Below are 18,415 nucleotides of genomic sequence, written 5' to 3'. Positions count from 1 at the left end.
AGAAAGTCCAAAAAGCATCTAACATTACACTATTAAGTTTGATGTTAGAGGCAGGTTCTTCATAGATGATTTTTTTTATCAGTTTGAAGAAGCTCCCTTTTATTCCCTATTTGCTGAGAGTTTAAAAAAATATGTCAGGTGTTTTTTGCCCCCTTTATTGAAATGATTTTTGAATTGATGATTATTGAAATGACTATATGGTCTTCCCCCTCTATTCTAACACATAGTGAATTAAATAATTGATTTTCTACTGTTAAGCCAACTTTGCACTCCTGGTATAAATCTCACTTTGTCATGATGGATTGTCACTTTTATATACTGCTGGATCTGATTTGCTACTATTTCAAAAAGGTTTTGGCATCTGTATAAATGAAGTTTATTGGTCTGTAATTTGTTTTTCCTTATGATGTTTTTGTCAGATTTTGGTATCAGAGTTATCCTGGCTTTATAATATCATTTGGGAAGTTTCTCCCTTTCTCTATTTTCCAAAAGAATTTATATAAGATGGGTATTATTTCTACCCTAACTCAGCAGTAAAACTGTCTGGATTGGTAGTTGGTTGCTTTCAGGATTTTCTCCTTATTTTTGAGTTTTAGCAGTTTTACCATGATGTGTCTAAATGTGGTTTCCCCCATGTTTATTTTGCTTGTGGCTTTACTGAATTTTTTGAATCAAGTTTAAGAAGTTTCAACCATTATTCCTTCAGATATTTATCTGCTCTATTCCTTCTCATCTCCCTTTCTGGGACTCTATTTGCTTACAGATTAGACTTCTTGATATTTTCCCACATGTCCTAGAAACTCCATTTATTTTTTAAAACATATGTTTTCTTCAGATTTGAGGGGAATTTACAGCCAGACTTTGTGTCTCCCTTCTATATAGCTCCTTCCTTTCTGGGCCATCTCCCTTCAATTTCCAATTGTGTGGTAACCCCAGATCTTCATACTTTCACCCATTAAGATTGTAGCTTTCTTCTGGTGTTTCAGCCACTCCTGCTATACAGACTGGGGAACTCTATAAACTTGTTTTTTTTTTTTTTTTAATTAATTTATTTATTTTTAATTTTTACTTTACAATTCTGTATTGGTTTTGGCATAGATTGACATGAATCCACCACAGGTGTACATGCGTTCCCAAACATGAACCCCCCTCCCACCCCCCTCCCCACAACATCTCTCTGGGTCATCCCCGCGCGTCAGCCCCAAGCGTGTCATATCCTGCATCAGACATAGACTGGCATTTCGATTCTTACATGTTATTATACATGTTTCAATGCCATTCTCTCAAATCATCACACCCTCTCCCTCTCCCTCTGAGTCCAAAAGTCCGCTATACACATCTGTGTCTTTTTTGCTGTCCTGCATACAGGGTCATCATTGCCATCTTCCTAAATTCCATATATATGTGTTAGTATACTGTATTGGTGTTTTTCTTTCTGGCTCACTTCACTCTGTATAATTGGCTCCAGTTTCATCCATCTCATCAGAACTGATTCAAATGTATTCTTTTTAATGGCTGAGTAATACTCCATTGTGTGATAGACTTCAGTTTCTCTCTGTTTTTTATTGCTGTCCAATGTCCTCAATTAGTTATTTTAAAATTTTTGTCCAGAGTTTTAAACTGTCACTTGTAGGATGATTAATATGGTACCATCTACACCATCATTCGTTTTTGAGATTGCATCCAAGTACTGCATTTCAGACTCTTTTGTTGACCATGATGGCTACTCCATTTCTTCTGAGGGATTCCTGCTCGCAGTAGTAGATATAATAGTCATCTGAGTTAAATTCACCCATTTCAGTCCATTTTAGTTCGCTGATTCCTAGAATGTCGACATTCAATCTTGCCATCTCTTGTTTGACCACTTCCAATTTGCCTTGATTCATGGACCTGACATTCCAGGTTGCTATGCAATATTGCTCTTTACAGCATCAGACCTTGCTTCTATCACCGGTCACATCCACAGCTGGGTATTGTTTTTGCTTTGGCTCCATCCCTTCATTCTTTCTGGAGTTATTTCTCCACTGATCTCCAGTAGCGTGTTGGGCACCTACTAACCTGGGGAGTTCCTCTTTCAGTATCCTATCATTTTGCCTTTTCATACTGCTCATGGGGTTCTCAGTACTGAAGTGGCTTGCCATCCCCTTCTCCAGTGGACCACATTCTGTCAGACCTTTCCACCCATCTTGGGTTGCCCCGCGGGCATGGCTTAGTTTCATTGAGTTAGACAAGGCTGTGGTCCTAGTGTGATTAGATTGACTAGTTTTCTGTGATTATGGTTTCAGTGTGTCTGCCCTCTGAAGCCCTCTTGCAACACCTACCATCTTACTTGGGTTTCTCTTACCTTGGGTGTGGGGTATCTCTTCACGGCTGCTCCAGCAAAGCACAGCTACTGCTTCTTACCTTGGACAAAGGGTATCTCCTCACCGCCGCCCTTCCTGACCTTCAATATGGGATAGCTCCTCTAGGCCCTCCTATGCCCGCGCAGCCACTGCTCCTTGGACAACAGACTGGTTTCAAATAGGAAAAGGAGTACATTAAGGCTGTATATTGTCACCTGCTTATTTAACTTATATGCAGAGTACATCATGAGAAATGCTGGGCTGGAAGAAACACAAGCTGGAATCAAGATTGCCGGGAGAAATATCAATAACCTCAGATATACAGAAGACTCCACCCTTATGGCAGAAAGTGAAGAGGAACTCAAAAGCCTCTTGATGAAAGTGAAACTGGAGAGTGAAAAAGTTGGCTTAAAGCTCAACATTCAGAAAACAAAGATCATGGCATCCGGTCCCATCACTTCATGGGAAATAGATGGGGAAACAGTCGAAACAGTGTCCGACTTTAATATTTTGGGCTTCCAAATCTCTGCAGATGGTGACTGCAGCCATGAATTTAAAAGACACTTACTCCTTGGAAGAAAAGTTATGACCAACCTAGATAGTATATTCAAAAGCAGAGACATTACTTTGCTGACTAAGGTCCATCTAGTCAAGGCTATGGTTTTTCCTGTAGTCATGTATGGATGTGACAGTTGGACTGTGAAGAAGGCTGAGCCCCGAAGAATTGATGCTATTGAGCTGTGGTGTTGGAGAAGACTCTTGAGAGTCCCTTGGACTGCAAGGAGATCCAACCAGTCCATTCTAAAGGAGATCAGCCCTGGGATTTCTTTGGAAGGAATGATGCTAAAGCTGAAACTCCAGTACTTTGGCCACCTCATGTGAAGAGTTGACTCATTGGAAAAGACTCTGATGCTGGGAGGGATTGGGGGCAGGAGGAGAAGGGGACGACTGAGGATGAGATGGCTGGATGGCATCACGGACTCGATGGACGTGAGTCTGAGTGAACTCCGGGAGTTGGTGATGGACAGGGAGGCCTGGCATGCTACCATTCATGGGGTCGCAAAGAGTCAGACATGACTGAGCGACTGAACTGAACTGAACACTGTCATTATTGGACCAGAACTCTGCCTCCTGTATTCTTAAGCTTGGTTAATTTGTTCACCATCTACCCTGTCTTTTGGTTTAGGTTTAGAGTCCCAGTGTCCCCAGCTCAAAATAACCAGTCACTAGATCCAAATCCTGTCTCAGGAGTGCTCCTGAGCTGATTGATCCCTAACTTCCTTAGAGCCACTGTTTTCGATCAGGTTCTCATTTAGCTGGTCTCCTTTGCCTCCAGCCTCAATCATTTCCCATACTGCTTGAGGTGTCTTCCTAAAAAACATTTCTTATGATGTTACTCCTTGTTTTAAGATCTCCCCCCTCCCCCACCGCCTGCCCCAGGCTCCTGCAGGACTAAATCTTTTCAGCTTGGTCTATAAAGCTGCTTACAGTGCCGCTTATGTTCTGTTGTTGATCCACAAAGAACCAATGCTCCTGATGTGTCAGGCTTTTCTCTGTACTTGGACACATCAGAACTTTCCGTGTTTTTGAATTTTTTGTTCTTTGTATCCTGCCTACATTTTATCTGACTTTTCTAGATTTAGTCTTAAAACCTGATGCTAAAAACATCCCCTCTTCTCTGGAATAGTTACCAGTCTTTCCTGGATGGTCTGCCTCTGTCTTCATCTCTCTTCTGAGTTCTTATAGCACTTGTAAATCTGCATTGAAATGGTTCGACTATATCTATCTAATCTATTGACATAACCTCCTGTTTCCTTCAGTAGATTCAAATCTCCTTGGACAGGGTGTTATATCTTTGAAATATGTTTTTTGTTGTTGTTATTGTTATCCATAGCATCTAGTAAGCATTGTATATCCTGTGTAAATTCTCTGTTTTTTTGATCATATTACAAAGAATATTTTTCAGCTAAATAGTGATTTTACATATAGAAATCAAAGGCCACAGACCCCAAAAAGGAAACTAATCAGCCAGTTCATATACTATTCTGTTATTTATTGTTTCTTTAGGAACAGTTACCCCTACGTCAAGCACCCCTATAGAGTTCTGCAAGAATGGTGGAACCTGGCAAAATGGCAGGTGCATTTGTCCAGAAGAGTGGCAAGGACTGAGATGTACAATCAGTAAGTTACTTGGGATAACACTAGGGTGTGAGATTTAGGTGAATCTTATGTTTCTAAGGACAGCAGCAAAGCTTCTCAAAGCTCCTGTTAATTGCTATAGTAACAATGGGCATAATGATCACGAATTTAAGATGTTCTTATTAGCTGAAGAGTGAAAACTGAGTTTTCTTGTGCTATTTACCTGTATGTTCAGTACACTGCCTTTCTTTTCCAACTGTCATGTTTCTCTGTAAAACTAATGGTTGCTTTTCTTTCTGACTGCAGCGTCTACTATAGGGCAATGGGTAATATGGCTTTCCCAGGTCCTTTCAAATGGTAATATGCCATGTTACACCATTTCAAATATCATAATTCTAACATATTTAACTTTTCTGAAGTCAAGATGCATCTACTTGTCCAAATATCTACTTAGGTGAAGTTTTTGTTTTTTTTCTACCTTTCTCTTGGAGAGATGTTATTAAATCAATGGCTTGACTTCACTCAATAGTATCTCAGAATCAAAGTTAAAAGCACTTCTTGATCTGCAGTGTGCTTCCCAGCACTCTACACACTTCATGCTGCCTGCTAAGGATTCAGAGGCTTAGAACTCACTCCAATAATTTACAACATTCTGAACAGCCAAGGTACACCCCCACAGAAACCCATGCCTTTGGCTGTTTGCTTTAACCTCCACCCTCGGTCCCTTTGCCCGTGTTGGCTCTATATCTTTGATTTTCAAGATTCCAACTAATGTAATACACTATCCTTTCTGATGTGTTAGTGCTCACATCCTACCTATACTGACTTATATATTGTGCACATTTTAACTGAACCTGTTATATAATGTACTAGTTACTGTAATGGTAGTAACTTAAAATATGTAGTTGCTGGGTGGTCAGTGAGGCCTATAAGCCTTCTGTTACCCTTCAAATTACACTCTATAGGTTTTGAACTTTGGTTTTAATCTGGTTTGAAATTCAGAAAGAAAAATGATGAAAATTAATGATGAAAAAATTTTGATAATGATGAATTTATGATTCAAAAATATTTTTCTTTCCATTACAGTTAATTTCTGTGAAAACAGTACCTACGGGAGTTTTACTTTTAACAGAATTCCTGTGGGAAGATATGGATCTTCCTTGCAAGTATGTGACAAGAACACTGTAAATGGTATGTGCTTTCCCAAGCATCTCCTCTGTCTAGGCATATGAATTGCTATGCAGGATCATACCTATCATCTCTCCAACTAGTTTTAGATCCCTGAAAGAGGCATCAGGGAAGATTTTGTTGAAGGAATTGTCTCCCTTTCATGATGCCAGCGTTCAGAGTTTTGGGTGTTAACTCACGTAATTCTATTTTCCTAAAAACTAAAATATAGATCAGTCAGTCAGTCAGTTCAGTTGCTCAGTCATGTCCAACTCTTTGTGACCCCATGAATTGCAGCATGCCAGGCCTCCCTGTCCATCACCAACTCCAGGAGTTTACTCAAACTCGTGTCCACTGAGTCAGTGATGCCATCCAGCCATCTCATCCTCTGTCGTCCCCTTCTCTTCCTGCCCCCAATCCCTCCCAGCATCAGAGTCTTTTCCAATGAGTCAACTCTTTGCATGAGGTGGCCAAAGTATTGGAGTTTCAGCTTTAGCATCATTCCTTCCAAAGAACACCCAGGACAGATAGATCAGTAGTAAATTCCTTTTAATTCTTTTTCAATTGATTTATTCTTGAGGCCCCCTCCATCTCCTGGAGTTTGACCAAGTTGAGATCTGTTCTCTCAGTTACATAAATTTATCTCAGTTTTAAAGATTAGCTGGACTGTGGATTTATACCATATCTACTTTGAGACTTCATCTTTCTAGGTAGAAATGAAGTTGAGTCTGTCCAACTAGTAGTCTTTCACCTGTTTGAATATTTTAGGTTTCCATCTGGGAACATTCTCTAGCTTCAGCATACCTTTCCTGAAGTGTGACAATGTTTTTTGCACAAAGGCTTTCCAAGAATAAAGGAGCAAATGATATTTTCTATTTCTAATATGCTTCCTGATGATCTCCAGGATTTTGATGATATATGTGATTTTAGTGCCAGATTGGGTAATATCTTCTAAGGGTGGCCCTTTGAATTCATGGACTCCTTTCCTGACTCCCACTGTGCCACATCATTTCCCTAAGTGTTTTAACAGCTCTTAGTTTGCATTGATTTTTGTCTGACTAGCCCTCCTGCCTCTCGTACCTTCCTGTGGGTCATCATTCACTCCCTGCAGACTCATATCACAGTAACTAACTCTAGCTTGTTCATGAACGGGTTTGATTGAACTTCTGCCAATTATGAAACTGAGAAAATTTTCACATTTTATTTAGATATTGATCTCTATGTGTGTCAAGTACCCTTTGAAGCACTAACTAAATTACATGTACTGCTCTTTCTGATGCCTTTCTTTGCTTTATTTGAAGAGATTATTGAGACCAGCATTCCATTTGCTGAATCTAAATTGCCTCTGCCCACATATATCACACGTACTCAAGTATTCATTATTCTGTTCTTTACATAGTTCCTTCTAGCTTCTTGATAAGAGCTCAGAGGTAAAAGAGGAGCTTCAACTATATTGGTCTTTACTTCCAATGATATGTCAACAGATACATACTTATGTCTTAATTTTTATGTTTTTTACATCTTAAATATTTCACTATAATTTACAAAAGAGAGGTGGCTACAAAAAATAACTGTGCTATTGAATTGAGAAGAGTAAAAATATCAGTTACATACCCATCAAGGGATATCACAATTGCTTGAAATATATTACATTATTGGAACAAGAGAATCACCACCTTTCACTTGGTTATATATTTTTCTTTTCTTAGTAATTAGTATGAAAATGTTTGTTACACTTATCTTTGAATTTCAGATTGAGCCCATAAAATAATTTAAATATATAGAGTTCTAGGAAGGGAGGTTCAAGAGGGAGGGGACATATGTATACCTACAGCTGATTCATGTTGATGTATGGCAGAAACCGACAAAATATTGTAAAGCAATTATCCTTCAATTAAAAATAAATAAATTTTAAAAAATGGTATAGATGTCAACAATTAGTAAATTTGCTTTTTAGTTCAGTTCAGTCGCTCAGTCATGTCTGACTCTTTGCGACGCCATGAATCGCAGCACGCCAGGCCTCCCTGTTCATCACCAACTCTCAGAGTTTTAGTATTATGTTAATAATTACTTCTAATTAATTTGGCTTTATATAGCAAATAACCAAAATACTTTTAATGATTTTGAGTGGATAGGTTCATACTTGTAAGTAATATAGAGGAAAAGATGCATTTGAACTATGGCCACATAAAAAATAATATCCTACATAAATGTTTAAAATTTTCATTATGCCATAGAGTAGAAGTGGAGTGATCATATAAGAGTGAATTTAACCTTCTGCTTTAAGTGTTGTAGGAGCAACCTCTAGTTTTTGTGTTTCTAGTTGTTGCCCCTTATGCAGCTACCCAAAGCTGTCCTAAGAGTTCACCTACTGATCAGCTGTCCCACTAAAGACAACTGGTAGTGATTTTATCTATTTACATCCTCTTAAGTACTAGCCAGAGAAGGACATTGAGATGCCAAGGCTCAGGTGATAATCCTAGGAAATAAACCTGATGATTTATTGAGAGCCAGTAACATACTCTGTAGATGCTGCAAAAACGGTAGAACTCTTTGCCTTTCACGTGTCACCCAGATTTGGGTAAAGATGAAAGATCACTATAGAATTCAGTATCTATTCAGTCCATGGAATTCTCCAGGCCAGAATACTGTAGTGAGTATCCTTTCCCTTCTCCAGGGGATCCTCCTACCTAGGGATCAAACCCAGGTCTCTCACATTGCAGGCAGATTCGTTACCAGCTGAGCCACAAGGGAAGCCCAACAGTACTGGAATGGGCAGCCTATCCCTTCTCCAGCAGATCTTCCCAACCCAGGAATTGAACCAGGGTCTCTTGCATTGCAGGTGGATTCATTACCTACTGAGCAATCAGGGAAGCCCATATAATTCAGTTTCTAGGAGGAATTTTTCACGTTGTTTCAGGTCTCTCCAACTAGTCTGTCATATCCAATTCAATGCCCTTATGTCCCTCATTTTTGGAAGGCAAACCTTCCTTGCAGACTTCAAAGGAAGAAAATAGTTGATTGATCTTTTGAATTCCAGATTTAAAAATCTAGACAAGTGGTATCTGCCTGAAATATTCATGCAGTGGCTGGCTGATTCACATTTCCCTTGCTGTGTATAAAAATATCCCAAACTTACTGGCTGACAGCAATAAAGATATAAGCTCTTCATAGTCCTGTGAGTTGACTGTGGCAGCTGGATTGTGCTGGAAGGTTTAAGATGATCTTACTGACATGAAGCTTTGGTGCTGCCTGTTGGCTGGAGGTCTTCAGGTCTCTTCCACATGGCCTTTCACCCTCCAGTAGATTAGACCTGCTTCCTTATATGATGGTCTCAGGACAGTGTTTCTGATCTAGGCTTTGGAAATCAAACAGTGTTATTTCTACCACATTTTGTTGATCAAAGGGAGATTCAGGAAATGGAGGAACAGACTTCACTTCTTGATGGGAGGAGCAGTAAAATCATATTGCGAAGGGGTTATGTGTACTGGAGCAGGTGGTTGCTTTCATTTTTCCAAGTATTCTTTCTTTAAAATTGAAGTATAGTTGATTAACAATATTGTGTTAGTTTCAGATATATAGCAAAGTGATTCAGATATATATATGTGGGCAGAGGGGCTTCTGTGGTAGCTCAGATGGTAAAGAATCCGTCTGCAATGAGGGAGAACTGGGTTCAATCCCTGGGCTGGGAAGATCCCATGGAGGAGGGCATGGCAACCCACTCTAGTATTCTTGCTTGGAGAATCCCCATGGACAGAGGAGCCTTGCGTGCTGCCGTCCATGAGGTCGCTAAGAGTTGGACATGACTGAGCAACTAAGAATATGTGTATGTATATTCTTTTTTGGTTTCTTTTCCATTGTAGGTTATTACAATACATTGAATATAGTTTCCAGTGCTAAACAATAAACTTTTGTTTCTTTTAATCTATTTTACATATGGTAATATGTACTTGTTAATCCCATAATCATAATTTATCCCTCCCTGCTGTTTCTTTTTATTAAAGCGGGCAATCCATTGGCAATTCGGCAGTGCAGTCTTGAAAATGGAGAGATAAAATTACAAAATGTGACAATAGGAAATTGTAATCAAAATCTGGAAACCCTGGAAAAGCAGGTAGGCTATATATTCCATGAGATGGGCAATGGGAAAAAAGTTCAGACTGTACATACTCTGTTCTTCAGATACTTGATGCCAAACCAATGCTTTCAAAACTCTCATACTAGAAATAGCAAAGACTAGTAACTGAAACTCGGAGAAGGCAATGGCACCCCACTCCAGTACTCTTGCCTGGAAAATCCCATGGGCGGAGAAGCCTGGTGGGCTGTAGTCCATGGGGTTGCTAAGATTCAGACACGACTGAGCAACTTCCCTTTCACTTTTCACTTTCATGCATTGGAGAAGGAAATGGCAACCCACTCCAGTGTTCTTGCCTGGAGAATCCAGGGACGGGGGAGCCTGGTGGGCTGCCATCTATGGGGTCGCACAGAGTCGGACAAGACTGAAGCGACTTAGCAGCAGCGGCAGTAACTGAAACTATCCTTATATTTTAAAGTTGATATCCATTTGTGAAAACAGACAGTTGGACATGTTTGTTTGGCAAAGGTCAGCAAATGATAATTTATAGCATATTTTATTTTTTAGAACTATTTCAGTATTTTAAATAGCTGCATTTTACATTTGATATATATTATAAAGAAAATGAAAATATGTCTTTTCTCACTTTAGTTTTGGCATTGTATATTTTAAAATAAAATTTTATCTTTTAGCACCAAAAGCATTTTGTATTGGGGTATAGCCAATTAACTGTTGTGGTAGTTTCAGGTCAACTGTGAAGGGACTCAGCCATACATATACATGTATCCGTTTCCCCCCAAACCCTGTTACCATCCAGGCTGGCACATAACATTGAGCAGAGTTCCATGTTCTATACAATAGGTCCTTGTTGGTGATCCATTTTAAATATAGCAGTGTGTAAAAGACATTCCCTAAGTCCTTAACTAGTTTTTAAATGGCCTCATATGTTTGACCACTGAAGTTTTGACTGAAAATAGATACCTAACATTTGATACCAAAAAGGAAGGTATTTTATGGTCTCTTGGATCAGAATAAAGAGAAACAAACTATGATCCAAACCCCTTTGAAACAGGAAGTTCAGAACCTGGCTGGTCTCAGGGCTGTATTCATGAGCAGGTGAAGTGGGAAATATAATTAACTATTCTTTAATGCAAATTAGATTATTTTGACTAAGGATATACTCAAATGCAAATGCAAGGAATTGTTAACACCTGGGATCGAGCAAGGGGAGGAAGAAGAAATTTATTTTTCTGTGTTCCTCTTGGCACTAGGCATGTTACATGTGTTATCTCATTTAGTCCTTACATAACCTGTAGCTCAAATGGTAAAGAACCGGCTTGTGATGCAGGAGACCAGGGTTCGATCCCTGGGTTGGGAAGTTCCTCTGGAGAAGGGAATGGCAATCCACTCCAGTATTCTTGCCTGGAGAATTCCATGGACAGAGAAGCCTGGTGGGCTGCAGTCCATGGGGTCGCGAAGAGTTGGACATGACTGAGCGACTAACACACACACAACCTCTGTGAGTTATAGTTTTATTCTCATATTATAGATTATTCTAGCTAATCACACTTTTATCTTATTGAGTGCTAACTGCATGCTAAATACTGTGCTGAACATTTTATATGTGTTATTTTAATTTTAAAAGCGACTATATAGATCAGCATTGATATGTTCATTCTATAGAAGAGGAAACTCTCTGAGGGTGTCCTATTTTGCTCAGTGAACCACAGCCAAAAAGTGATGGAGCTGGTCTTTAAAGTCCACACTGTACCACACTGGCTCCCTAATCTCAGTTGGGCAAGGGAGTGGGTGAGGATGAGGGTAGAGTGTAGAGATGGCTGCCAACCACATAGGTTGTGTGGCTCAGACAGTAAGGAATCTGCCTGCAATGCAAAAGACACAGGTTCAATTCCTGGGTTGGGAAGATCCCCTTGGAGAACGGAATGGCAACCCACTCCAGTATTCTTGTCTGGAGAATCCCATGGACAGAGGAGCCTGGTGGGCCCCAGTCCATGGGGTCACACAGAGTCAGACATGACTGAGTGACTAACACTTGAACTTTCACACAGATTGGGGGAAAGCCTTCATGTTCTGGAGTCTGATAAGCCAGTTTCTGATCATCATTTCTGTCATTTGTAAGCTGCATGAACTTTGGGTGAGCTCTATAACCTCTCCAAGCCTTTAAATAGGAATGAGGGTGCTCAACTTGCAATATTGTTTTGCATATTAAATGTGATAACACCTATAAAACATCTAGTTAAATGCCTAACACATAGCAGAGACCTGGCCATTGAATGAGAACCTTGTTTCTACTGATTGGACATTGTTTCGGACTCTTCCATAAGAGTAAATAGTCTGTGACCTTGGTTTGATTTTTGCAACGATGCTGCCATCTAGTGAAAACTAAGCCACACAGACACATACGTATTAACACTTGGCTCCACTAAAGATAATATGGATTAATATGTTTAGCCTCACAACCTAGAGCCTGGGGGTTCACTGGTACCTGGAGAGGTTTCCTAACTTCCCTAACTCTATGTGCTACAAAGCCAGCTTAAAAAATTTCCAGCCCATTGCAGGCTATAATTTTGTAAAATACTAATGAATTACTAGGAAAGTAAAACAAAAAAGGCTTATAGGATAAAAATCCATTTTACAAATTATCAGATTCAACAGCATAGAATTGTTATGTTTCTGACCACTTTCAGTTTCTATTTTTATCTCCCTATAGACTCTGTAGCAATCAGTGAACCACCATTGGTCCAAGGGTTATATCTTGAGGAGCCCTGACCTGGCTTAATTAATTAATCCTGGCAAGTATTAATAGAAAGGGCTGGGAAAGCCACTGGCCTACATGTATTGTGTCCTTTATGCAAAGGAAAAAGCAAAAATGAAAAATGGAGTGGATGTGATGTTCATGAGGTTGAGGGTCAATTCAGTTCCAGGTCAATTATTCAACTGTGTTGTTTGCAAAGTGTTCAGATATAGTTTATCAAGTTAGGGCTTTTTTTTTTTTCTTTTAACAGATTGTCAATATCTCAACACAGTCTCAAAATATTTCTAATGAAGCCCAGATTTTAACATCGAATGCCAGTAAATTAACTCCTGAGGACATCATGTCTGCTACTAGAGTAGTTGGACAGATTTTTAACACATCCAGAAATGCTTCATCTGAGGTAAAACTCATATGGTTTTTTTAAAAGGGAGGGGAACAAAGAAAGACATTTCAAACTCTACTCCTTACTACAAAGTATGGACTTGGTCAGGGTTTTAGTTGCTCAAAACCATTTTGCAGAGCACTCTCTCTGAGCGATGTTCAAAGGAATATCGATAAAAAAGGGCTGCTTGTCCAAATATTCTCTTTTGGGATAGTCACAAATGGTTATCATGTTAAATCTTCTGGAAAGTCCTGGAATGAACAAATCTATTTCACTTTAGTAATATGTTTATCAATCATATTTGACCTCTCACCTCTATTCAATTTCAAATAACTTGAGTTCCAAGAAACTCACTTTGGATCATGCTGTTTTAAACTGGGATCCCTTTCTGTTGAGCATATTTGATTTTTAGTCTTGGTTTTCCAAAAAATTGAGCCTAGTTTACATTTCTGATATCATAACCTGTTAAACTCTGGTACCTGAAAATGAGAACTGCAGGCAGCATTCACCAATTGGCACAGTTTAGGTACTGGCCTAGCAGGGTTTATAAACCACCAATCTGGAAGGACCCAGTATCTGCTAGTTGGATATCAGCATGGCCTGAAAACATCTGTTTTATTCTATTCTTTTTAAATAGTTTATTTTAAAAAAATGGTTTTTTGTTATCTGAGGTCCTTTGGAAAGAAAGTGGGATTCAAATTGCAAGTTAATAAATATGGAATTGAAAGAAATATAATGACCACCAAACGTAGACTTTATGACAGGCTTAGCCCATAAGGACAGAATGGTGTCAATATCCATAACGAAGGCAGTTAAAATGTAATCAGGTGTGGAGACATTGTGTCTGACATACTTCTGTGTTTTTAATTTTAAGAAAACGAAATAATTTTACTAAGCCTAATAGTTACTAACAGTTAGAGTAAGTATAATTAAGGTCTTATATTAAGTATTATGGACTGTAATGTTTTAAAGAGCCCTGTATTCTTCTTATTTTGTTTCTGCTTCTGTATCCAAGCACCTGCTTTTGTGCTCTTGGAGGTGAGGGTGGAGGTTCTGTGAAACACCTTGCTATGAAGTGACCTAAGCCTCCTAATTAACTCAGTTTATATTTTCACTGTGCCTTGCCTTTATTCTCTCTGCCTTCTTAGGTGGAGAGAATACTTTCAAAACTTTAGTTTTGAAAAATGTCTCTAGATTACCATACCAATGGTGCCACTTGATATGGTAATAATTCATGGTAACTATAATGATGATGATGGTGTGCAATGTGTCTTCTGTGATAATCAATGCCTTCTTCCTGGCAGGCGAAAAAAGTTGCTGTGACAACAGTGAGTCAACTTCTAGATGCTAGTGAAGATGTTTTTCAAAGAGCTGCTTCTACTGCTGATAATGATGATACCTTTGCAACGTAAGCACAATTCCGGTTTGGAAGGAAAATCTAATGCAGTGCTGCTTACTTTCCTAGGTTACAGCATTAACAGAGGTGTCTATATTTCTCTCGTGGATACACTAAATGGCTAATTCTCTGGAGTGCGGACTAAAGCTGTAGCTTTCTAACTCCTCATTGCAGGGGTGGCTGTGGCCTGGGATATAGAGTAACTGGGATGATTCAGATTAGGACTTGTTTTCCCAGCCTTAGTTTGGCATGGCCAGGAACCACTGTGGGCATAATTCTTTCAGCTCCTTTCTCAGTGCACAGAACTGCAAATAACAGCATAGCTTTGCAACACACATTTCTAGCTCCCGTGCACCCCCAACCCCACCCTAGTTCAGCTCTCCCCAAGATCCTAGTGTAGTTTGATTAAACTTTCTTTAGCTTTCCCAAGGCTACACTGAAAAAGAAAAAAAAAAAGAGGATCCAACTCTGCCTGTTTTCTCTCTTTTGGATTCCTGTGTCACAGATTACTTCTGGTTGTGCATTTATACTAAAACTTGTGTACTTTATTCATAGAGGTCTCTCACTAGGATTCAATGTGTTTTTATCTTCTATATAGTTTTCTTAATTCTTTAAAAATTTAATTAAATATGCATGCTCATTATAGAAAAAGAAACTATGTAGAGAAGTGAAATTTTAAATATTGTCTCACCTTAACCTGTTGGTATATATTCTTCAAGATTTTTTCCTCTGTGTGTGTATATCCTACTACATACTCTATTTTTCTTTTAAGATTTTTTTTGATGTGGGCTATTTTTTAAAGTCTTTTGTTGAATTTGTTACCGTATTGTTTCTGTTTTCTGTTTTGGTTTTGGGCCACATAGCATGTGGGCTCTTAGCTTCCCGACCAGGAATTGAACCCACATTACTGCACTGGAAAGTGAAACCATGCCCCCTGGACCACCAGGGAGGTCTCTACATGTTTTTTAAATATAGAACTTGTTTTTGTCACTTTATAATACCTTATAAACATCTTCTTAATATAAATACATATGCATCTATATCATATTTTAGATTACTGCATAATATGAGTGAACTGTTATTTAAGCAGTTCTCTGCTGCTGAACATTTAGATAGCTTCAGGTCTTTTGATATTTTGAGCAATCAGCATTCTTGTACACAATCTTTGTTTGCATGACCTATTATTTCCTAGAAGTAGTTCTCAGTTCTCTAATAATTATGACCAGTAGCTATTTAGTATTGAGTCTCCAAAGTGGAAAAGGCACAAAAGCAGGAAACAGAACATTCACAAGATTATACTTCTGAGAGACGGTGGTAGAGGTGTAAACAAGTGAACTGGTATAGTTCATGACTTCAGATTTCACTAGGAGTCTGGATCCTTCTCACTGGCAGTGTAGATGCTCCCATCTTTTCTTGAAGTTGGAGAAGGTTGCAGCCATGAGATCCAGAGTCTATCTTCAGTGAACTCCCTTCAGAGCTGGAGGCTGTGTGTTTGCAGTCTTGCTGGAGGCAAAGGGAAAGAGTGGATGTTTTTGGTGAGAAGGCTGAGGAAAGAGCCATTGTGGAATTCGGCTGAAAAAAATCACAGGGCATGAGACAGACGAAAACACTGTCTCAACAATAAACAGTTATGATTTTTGTTGTCTTCTGGCATGGAAGGATAAAAAAAGGCTGTGTGATTTATGTGTAAATTCCAAATGGCATCAAAGAAGATGCGTAAAGGAATAAATGAAACATTTAAATATAAGACGTGTTGAAATATGAATTGATATACACTCAGACCCTCCTTCCTCCCATTCTGAATTTCTAGGCTACTTATTTTTCTAATGACGGGCTATCAGTTTATCCTCTCCCAGGTGATCTTTTGCATAAACTGCTGTGGACTCAGGTCTTTATTCATGTAGATAAGACTTTCATCTTCAGCTTCCAGCCCTAAGATCAGGTCACCAACCTGTTAGCTTTCCTCAGGGGAAAAATCTTGGTGACCTGCCAGCAGAGGTACTCTCTCTCCTGTCTCCCTTGGAAGGAGATTGTTCCTCGAGGCAACTCTTCCATTGATCTGAGACCAGAGTGCAAATTCTCCTGATAGACACCAGCCTTCGTGGTGCATCTCACTCTGATTTTCCCTTCTTTCATTCCCAGGGGAGGAATTTTCAATAGGAATAATTAAGCCTCTCATTTTAAATCTGTGTTTGTCCTTACAATGATATGCTGTCTTTCCCCAGTATACACGGGAGGTTGGTTCCAGGACCACACTCTCTCTTAGCTTATCTGCTCCCGACAGATAGCAGAATTCCCAGATGCCCAAGTCCCTTATATGAAATGATGTAGTTGGCCCTTTGTATCAGCAGGAGGCTCCACATTGACAGATTCAACCAACCACGGATGTGAAACCTGAGATAAGGAGGGCCAGCCATAATAACCTGTTAGAGCCAGGCTTTTCTGATATAACTGCTGCACTCATGTAAGATTCCTGAGTGAAAGGGGATCTGGTTGCTTCTACTCATTTGTACCAGGCTGATGGCCGGTCTCCTGACCAGCACCCACCTATCATCTGATCATAATGACAAGAAGAAAGAATAATATGGGAGGAATAAACCCCTCACATGGCCATGGCTAGAGCAACCCTTAAAAACGGCAAACACTCCCACACATCTAGCACACTTTTCCTGTTTGTCTTCAGGGCCTGAAGGAGCTTCCCTAGTATGCCCAGTGTTTCACAGGTACTGAGCTTTGAGTGGATGCTCAACAGATACTGTTGGTTGAATGAATCATGTTCCTAGCAGATTGGAGCTTTGTTAGGTGTTCCTCCTGTTGAAAGCAGCTCTAGAGTTTCACTGTTATTCATTAAGTGGGAAATACATAGTGTGAATTGCTGAAAATTACAGAAAATAGTATTATGAAAGGAAAACTTTCGAAATAATGACTTTACTTGACTGTTTCCTTATGAATGGTTACCACATTCTCTTTATGAAATTTCTTTAATTATTTAAAATTTTCTTTTTTTAATGTCACTTGGGGAAGGGGAAATATATATTAATGGCAGGAATAAAGTTTTAGAATGAAGAATAGTTACATTTTAATGAAATTCTTTTATTTCTGGGAAAGCTAGATTGAACCAGTTGTCTTAGACATAGACATCTTGTTTTGTCAAGAACAGAAAGAGTGCAAATATTTTTACGGAAAACAGGAAAAAGAAACAATCTTATGACTTATCTTTGAAAGTGAAAGTCACTCAGTCATGTCCAGCTCTTTGTGACCCCATGGTCTGTAGCCCACCAGGCTCCTCTGTCCATGGGATTCTCCAGGCAAGAAAACTGGAGTGGGTTGCCATTCCTACTTCAGGGAATCTTCCAGACACAGAGGTCAAACCCAGGTCTCCCACATTGCAGGCAGATTCTTTCCTGTCTAAGCCAGTTTGTCTTTGGAGAACACCAAATTCCCCCACTGCCTCCCATTGTCCATCTACTCTATCTCCAAACTTATCCAGAGTAAAAACAAACATTGTGAAAAGCCGCAATGCTTAGTTAAGAGCTGAGGCAATGAGCTCAGTTTCTGCTCTTCCATAATTCCCTATGAACTGTCACCTCAGAAGTCAACACTTAAATGGTTTGAAATCCGTGGGCTCTGGGTGAGAGGAGAGAGTTCAATAAGTGAATATTGAGTCTCAACACTAGAGAAACAGAATCATGTGACTGGTCAATGGGAGGGCATGGCAGGGCCATCCTTTTATGAGGAGACCAACGTAACAAAGACTGTTTCTATTGGGAAATCTGTCCTTCTGGAATTCCAGCTTTCTGGCATCTAAGTCCAAGGTACCCTATTGGACTTAGAAAGTTTACCAGAAAAATTTTGGCTATTCTTAATGGTACATTTGTAGTTTCACTGCATCGTGGTCAGGAACTATGTCCTGTATAACTTCATTTTTTAATTTATTTTGAATTGAAGGATAGTTGCTTTGCAATATTGTGTTGGTTTCTGCCATACATCAACATGAATCAATTTAAAAAAAGAAGAAGAAAGTACATGTAACAAAGTAAGACTCTGATTTTTAAAAAAAATCGACATTGTTACAGGATTGTGCCAATATTGTGATTGCTTGACTTCTGTGGGCATTCCTTTCCACTGGAATGTGGGA

General features: G+C 39.3%; 1 protein-coding gene across 2 annotated transcripts in view; it reads left to right on the top strand.

Annotated features, from left to right (window-relative positions):
* The window catches only part of ADGRG7 (adhesion G protein-coupled receptor G7), a 63,120-nt gene that overhangs the window by 16,035 nt on the left and 28,670 nt on the right, over window positions 1-18,415 (top strand). The window contains exons 2-6 of one of the 2 annotated variants that reach the window (XM_040225873.1): window positions 4,410-4,523; window positions 5,568-5,672; window positions 9,653-9,762; window positions 12,750-12,899; window positions 14,186-14,289. In XM_040225873.1, coding sequence (XP_040081807.1) covers window positions 4,410-4,523; window positions 5,568-5,672; window positions 9,653-9,762; window positions 12,750-12,899; window positions 14,186-14,289 — 583 coding nt within the window. Of the gene's footprint in view, window positions 1-4,409; window positions 4,524-5,567; window positions 5,673-9,652; window positions 9,763-12,749; window positions 12,900-14,185; window positions 14,290-18,415 lie in introns of those variants that run through there. The other variant, XM_040225881.1, reaches the window with a different exon arrangement.

The sequence above is a fragment of the Oryx dammah genome, unplaced genomic scaffold (assembly GCF_014754425.2).
Source record: "Oryx dammah isolate SB20612 unplaced genomic scaffold, SCBI_Odam_1.1 HiC_scaffold_2, whole genome shotgun sequence".
Taxonomy (NCBI): Eukaryota; Metazoa; Chordata; class Mammalia; order Artiodactyla; family Bovidae; genus Oryx; species Oryx dammah.
This window is presented reverse-complemented; position numbering and strand designations above follow the sequence as displayed.